General features: G+C 44.4%; 1 protein-coding gene across 1 annotated transcript in view; it reads left to right on the top strand.

Annotated features, from left to right (window-relative positions):
• The first annotated feature begins 825 nt into the window (after positions 1–825).
• The window catches only part of LOC103655564 (uncharacterized), a 28,563-nt gene continuing 22,197 nt past the window's right edge, over positions 826–7,191 (top strand). Inside the window, exons 1-6 of the mRNA XM_020552629.2 lie at positions 826–2,325; positions 3,444–3,923; positions 4,001–4,302; positions 5,443–6,168; positions 6,252–6,530; positions 7,029–7,190. Coding sequence (XP_020408218.1) covers positions 966–2,325; positions 3,444–3,923; positions 4,001–4,302; positions 5,443–6,168; positions 6,252–6,530; positions 7,029–7,190 — 3,309 coding nt within the window. The 5' untranslated portion in view covers positions 826–965. The remainder of the gene's footprint in view (positions 2,326–3,443; positions 3,924–4,000; positions 4,303–5,442; positions 6,169–6,251; positions 6,531–7,028; position 7,191) is intronic.

Raw genomic sequence — 7,191 nt, 5'->3', positions numbered from 1 at the left:
CAAGCTCCGTTGCTCCTCCGACAGCCACGACATCACACCAGCAGGGTGCCAAGATCTCTCCGGCTGCCACATTGGCATGTACTTAGGGCGCTAGCTCTCCCTCCGCTAGACACGTAGCACTCTGCTACACCCCCATTGTACACCTGGATCCTCTGCTTACGACTATAAAAGGAAGGACCAGGGCCTTCTTAGAGAAGGTTGGCCGCGCGGGACCGAGGACGGGACAGGCGCTCTCTTGGGGCCGCTCGCTTCCCTCACCCGCGTGGACGCTTGTAACCCCCCTACTGCAAGCGCACCCGACCTGGGCGCGGGACGAACACGAAGGCCGCGGGACTTCCACCTCTCTCACGCCCGTCTCCGGCCACCTCGCCTCTTCCCCCTTCGCGCTCGCCCACGCGCTCGACCCATCTGGGCTGGGGCACGCAGCACACTCACTCGTCGGCTTAGGGACCCCCGGTCTCGAAACGCCGACAATTATGTAATTTTATAATATATGTTCGTTCAATCATTCGTTGTGAACTCTCTTCTCATCGCTCACTTCATTGGCCGTGTTGTACCAATACATATTGGATGGAGTAAACAATAACATCAGTTAGCTAAATAAAAAAAATTATATGGAGGGCGGAGACCTTTAATAAAAAATCTTGAATTTTTTTATAGATAATTTACATGTAAACCGTCGCAACGCACGAGCAACCGACTAGTTAGGTCATAAAACCTGATACCCTGCCCTTCCTCACACCAAAAATCCTTTTACTCATATAACACATTTTAACTCTAGTAGGAGAGAAAATGTGAAAGGTGTATGATACATTCGTATGTGACATTATTTTGATTAGCAAAAATAAAGATACGGAAGGATAGGAAAACAGAAATAATGAACAAATAAAAAAACAGCACGCTAGCAACACCTTCCTCGCCTCCCCAAGACCCCAACCAAGCCATCGCTCCTGTCCTGCATCTCCATGAGCCAAAGACCAAGGAAAAAGAATAGGGAGAAAACACACCCCGAAAAACAAACCAAAAATCCCCAATCCATGAAGCCCACCACTTCCGCCGCCGCCGCCGCCGTGGCGGCGGTTACCGTCACCACCGATGACCCATCCCCTTCGCCGTCCGACTCAACGTCGGCGACGTTCACGGTCGACCGCCGTGGGGACGCTTCCGCCTCCTGCCGGTGGACGCTCCCGGACTTCCCCCGCACCCGCGCCCGCACCTTCTACAGCCGATACTTCGAGGTCGGCGGCTTCGACTGCCGCCTCCTCCTCTACCCGCGGGGCGACTCGCAGGCGCTGCCGGGGTACCTCTCCCTCTACCTACAGGTCCTCGACCCCAAAGCCCCGGTGTCGTCGTCGTCATCCACCACGACCACCACCTCCTCCAAATGGGACTGCTTCCTCAGCTACCGCCTCTCCGTAGTCCACCCCACCGATCCAGCCAAGTCGCTGGGCCGCGATTCCTGGCACCGATTCTCGTCCAAGAAGCGCTCCCACGGATGGTGCGATTTCGCGCCCTCCTCCTCCGCCCCCTTCCTCTTCCAGCCCCACGATGCCCTCGTCATTTCTGCTGACATATCTGTGCTGTCTGAGGCGGCCTCTTTCTCCGATGCCGACGGTCGTTTTAACTGGAAGGTGCTCAATTTTGGCCTCTTCCGAGAAATGATCCGCACACAGAAGATCATGAGCCCTGCATTTTTTCCTGCATCTGCCTCTGCTGGCGGGACTGACTGTGGGCTCCGGATTAGCGTCTATCAGAGCAATGTATCTGGCGCAGAGCATTTATCTGTTTGTCTGGAAAGCAAGGAGCCTGTTGTGCAGGTAGCATCCGGGTCATCGGCATTGGCATCAGGTGGTACAGGGAGTGGTGTGCCAGATGGTGATCGTGGGTGCTGGTGTCTTTTCCGCATTTCGATCCTTAATCAGAGGTCTGGTGGGAGCCATATCCACAAGGACTCATATGGTCGGTTTGGTGCGGACAGTGCCAGTCTTGGTTGGGGAGAATACATCAAGATGGATGAGTTTTTGGCTGCTGACGGCGGATACCTTGTAGATGGAGCTGTGGTGTTTAGTGCCTCAGTGCATGTCATAAAGGAGTCAAACTCATTCAGTCGGAGCTTGCCAATGGTTCCTGGAATATGTGGTGCTGGTGGTGGGCGTGCTGGGGCTAGGAAGTCAGATGGACACTTTGGGAAGTTTGTGTGGAGGATTGAAAGCTTCACAAGACTTAAGGAGCTTCTCAAAAAGCGCAAGATCGCGGGTCTGTGTATCAAAAGCAGACGGTTTCAAGTTGGGAATCGAGATTGCCGTCTTATTGTTTATCCACGGGGTAAGCACTAGGGCTTTTGCTCCTCATATGTTAGCTTTGAAATTGACTTTATCGATTCTGTTCGGACATACATTGAACTGCTTGTGGAGTGAAACTTGGTAAAATGCTGTAGGAAACTAAGCACGTGTACACCTGCATGCTCTGCACAATTTTTTTAGATACTTAAATGATTGAACAATTGTGAATTAATGGTCAAACCGTCAGAGGTGCTTGATTGAATTGGTTTGGGAATTGTAATGGTGAAATCTAGACATGCATTTGAAGTTTGCCATTCATTTGTAATTAATGAAAATTTCACCATAAAAATCAATTCTTAATTTGTACTTAGAAACATAGCTAATAGGTAATGTACCAATCAGGCAGTCAATGAATACATTGGCATAACTTCTATATGTTAGGTGTGTTTTATAACTATTGCTCTCATATAGACTGCCCTAGTTGTCCTTGTGGATGACAGGCACACTTTCTATCTTATATAAGTAGCTGCTGCCTCTTCCAATCATGTTGATTCCCATTTTTGGCCATCCATGGTCCCTGTTAATAAAGTGCTTATTAATGTGGCATAAAACCAATGGATGCCACTGATAAGTTTTCCCCATGTAGCAGCAATCATTGAGAACCACAGTGAGCATTGATTTTTCTTTTTCTTTTTGTTATAAATCCTTATTTTTCTTGAGATTGTAAAACAATGCCAATTTATGTTGGAGCTGATCCAAGAGTTGACTAATGATTATTGTATATGACTGTAGACTATATTGAACTATTAAAGCATCAAATTGATCTTAAATTCACTTTTGAAGTAGAATATGCATTTGCAACTGCAGTCGCAGCTTGGGTTTCCTGGGGCTCCTTCCATCGATATCGAAGTCAGTTTTGTAGACCAAGTACTTAGTTTTGTTTTGGGGCAGTAACTGCTGCAGTGCTGCTACTGAGTCCATATTTATATGGCAGTCCCCAAGGTTTTAGTCCATCAGAAGTGAACTTGTTTTCACTACAAGAAAATTGTGTCCATTTTTCAGTAGCATGAGTATGATTACTTGTCAATGTTGCACATGTGGGCATTCATACAATTGGGTACTGATCCTTTTACTTGGTTTTGTTTATGTTGCTGCAACCAGGGCAGTCTCAACCGCCATGCCACCTGTCAGTGTTTCTGGAAGTTACAGATCCCCGAAATACAACTACTGAATGGAGTTGCTTTGTGAGCCATCGTCTCTCTGTCATCAACCAAAAAGTGGAGGAGAAGTCGATCATGAAAGAGTCTCAGAATCGTTACTCTAAGTCAGCGAAAGATTGGGGTTGGCGGGAATTTGTGACATTAACTAGCCTCTTTGATCAGGATGCAGGTTTTCTTGTGCAGGATACTGTTGTATTTTCAGCCGAGGTTCTCATTCTGAAGGAAACAGCAACTATGCAAGAGCTTACAGATGAAGATTCTGAAACTTGCAGTTCAACTTATGGATGTCAGATTGAAGCTTTACCAAAGCGGCCATCATTCACATGGAAAGTGGAAAATTTCGTGTCTTTTAAGGAGATTATGGAGTCCAGAAAGATTTTTAGTAAATTTTTTCAGGCTGGGGGCTGCGAGCTGCGGATAGGTGAAGTAAATTTATTCACTTGTCTTATACAGCTGCACCAAAGCTTTACTTTGTGTTTACCTCATCGTAACTTGCAGGTGTATATGAGTCGTTTGATACGATCTGCATATACTTGGAGAGTGATCAGTCATCTGGGTATGATCCTGATAAGAACTTTTGGGTGCACTATAAAATGGCTATAGTTAACCAGAAGAATTCTGCAAAAACTGTGTGCAAAGAATCTTCAATCTGCACGAAAACATGGAATAATTCAGTTCTCCAGTTTATGAAGACTTCGGACATGGTTGACACTGACGCTGGCTTTCTTGTCCGGGACACTGTTATTTTTACTTGTGAAATCATAGACTGCTGCCCATGGTTTGATTTCTCTGACCTTGAGGTGAGTTTTCATTTGCTTTTTCTCCATGTCTTGTCTATTTGTGCTTTTTAATGCATAGGTGGAGGGAAGTTTAGTGAAGCAGCTGATAAATAGGGTTTTACTGATTTCCTACAGCACATGCAGATGAAAACAATTGTAAGCATAGAAAACTGTTCACCTATCAGATTGCAGTTAAGAGTCCTGTGAACCCATAATTTTTTTAGCAAAGGAATGAATGAATTGTATTGTCCAATGAGGATTGTGTAGAATCAGCTATCCATGTTGAAACAGGCATCTCTTGGCCCTTTTGTTTACTGTAATAGTTACATTTTTTTGTGTTTGTACTGCTGAGGACTATGCTGGCCTAGCTATGGTCTATAGGAAAAATGTCCTGCATTGCAATGACGCTTCATATCTGCTAGTTCACTCAAAGCAATGGAATGTCCTCTGATCCCCACCCCCTTTTTCCTTTTTGAACGGATATGACCTTAACAGTTTGGTTGTTCGTGTTAGCGTGTGCTATTTTAGGCAGTCTAGGTGGCATGGTTGCACAGGCTTGTTGCCTTGTGCGCCTGCCCCCTATTTGGTTAATTGGTCTCAATAGGCAAGGATCTCCCTGATATTATTGTGTAGGATTGTTTCCTATTCCTGTGGTTGTGTAGGATTGTTTCCTTTTCTGTAGACATCCTTGCCTATATCTACTTGAGTGAGCCTTTGCTCCCATTAATCAATCATCACATTCTTTGCCAATTCATTGTCTTTCAGTTCGGAATATAACAGTATGTGCTGGATTAGTTAACTATTGTTGAGTAAGTAGACTTCAGTATTTTGACCTTCACAGGTCTAAGGCTCCGCCCCGGTCGCGGTCGTTCTCACATGGGCTACGGTGCCGCTGTGTATAGGTGCGGCAGGGGTTCGGGGGTTTTCTCGACCTGCGTGAGGTCTTCTTCTTAATATAATGCTGTGGGGGCGGTCTTAACCCTGCATGCGAGTTTTTTATAACATGATATTTGTATGTAAGTTGTAGCTGTGCTTGTGCACAAATTGTAGTCCTTCCTAATGTGACACTGTCATGGTACATTCTTGGAACTGATAACTAGATGTGCTCATATGGCAGCAGTGCTCTTTTCTTATTAGGCTCATAAATAACTTGTCTGCCAGGTTTGGGCCTCAGATGATGACCAGGATGAATTGTCGACAGATCCTGATGAACTTGTTGATTCTGAAGAAAGTGAAGATATGAGTGGCGATGAGGAGGATATGTTCCGGAACCTCCTCTTGAGAGCTGGTTTTTGTCTTACATACAAAGATAACTATACTCAACCACAAGTTATTTTAAGAGAGAAAATTATAACAGATGCTACTGCGATAGCTGGATTCCTTACTGATCTGCGTGTTTATCTGGATAACCCAGCAAAGGTTAAGCGTATGCTTCTTCCAACCAAAGTATCCACCAAGAGTGGTGGAACCAAAGATACTTCAAAGTGTGATTCAAGCTCAAGCTCCACAAGCCTCATTACTTTGTTGATGGGGATTAGTGCCTTGAAGCAGGCTATTATAGATTTGCTTCTAGATATAATGGTTGAATGTTGCCAACCTTCAGAAGAAAGTGGTTCCTCAGCAAGCACTAAAGCTTTTCCCGATTCAAATGGGGCTAGCTCTCCACCAGAGCTTAGTGTTGAAGGTGATCTAACAGAATATGCATGCAGTGATGTGTATGCGAGAGTTGAATCTAATAGTGATGATATTCGGGATAGTCCTGTAATTTGTAATGCAGGTTTGGCTGCAACTGAGATTGCTGTAAATAATATAGAACATTCCTGTTTTCCTCCAGAAACATCTGCTGCTGATTTGCCAGCAGATGAAGGCTCCGAGCAGGCTTCCTGGGTATGATTTGAGGTTTATTATCTTTTAACCTTTATGATCATATTCCTTCAATTAGTGTATGATCTGATCATTTTTTTTCTCAGTCAAAATGTCCAGAGCAATCAGAGGAATTGTTAGGGTTGATTGTTAATTCATTGAGGGCATTGGACAGCACTGTCCCGCATGGGTGCTGTGAACCAAGAAGGCGGCCGCAGGCTGTCCGGAAGATTGCACTTGTCCTAGAGAAAGCTCCAAAACAGCTCCAGCAAGATTTGATTTCCCTTGTACCGAAGTTGGTGGATGGTTCGGAACACTCTCTTGCAGCTTGTGCCCTGTTGGATCATCTTCAAAGGCCAGATGCAGAGCCTTCATTGAGATTGCCAGTACGTTTGCCTCCTAAGACCTGTTATAGTGCTACTATCTCCTTTTCATAATGTGGGGCATGTATTAACCCAGGATGGTCTCCAAGGCTACACTTTGACCGTTAATATCTCTTATGTTATATTGTTAATGACTATGAGATCGATATCATATGAAAGCACTTTCAAATAAAATCCACTTATACTGAATTTGTATGTTAAAATCTACAAAATTATAATTCTTTTCAAAGATTAAGAAGTTTGCATCTTGGCTTGTGTGCTGCCCTTAAAAAAAGAAAAAGGAGTATGGTTTTGGCTAATTTAATTTTTTGGACACTTCAGTAATTTTGTTGTGTGAAAGCATATAGTTTCCGCTATTTTTGGAATGAATAGCTGATGTATCTGCATTTGTACTGTATGTATTGTGGGTTTGTGGCTTATATGATTGTATTAGTGGATATCTATTTGTGCTTGATTAGAAACTAATACCTGATACGATTCTTTTAAATTTAATTATGGTAGGTTTTTGGTGCTCTTTCTGAGTTAGAACTTGAAAGTGATATCTGGAAACAAGCATCTGTTCATGCACTCGAATTATTGTCTGACTCGAACGATGAGCCTCTTGTAGCTGCCATTACTTATGTTCTTAAGGCGGCATCACAGTGTGAGCATCTTTCTGTAGCGG

Source organism: Zea mays, chromosome 4 (assembly GCF_902167145.1).
Source record: "Zea mays cultivar B73 chromosome 4, Zm-B73-REFERENCE-NAM-5.0, whole genome shotgun sequence".
Taxonomy (NCBI): Eukaryota; Viridiplantae; Streptophyta; class Magnoliopsida; order Poales; family Poaceae; genus Zea; species Zea mays.
This window is presented reverse-complemented; position numbering and strand designations above follow the sequence as displayed.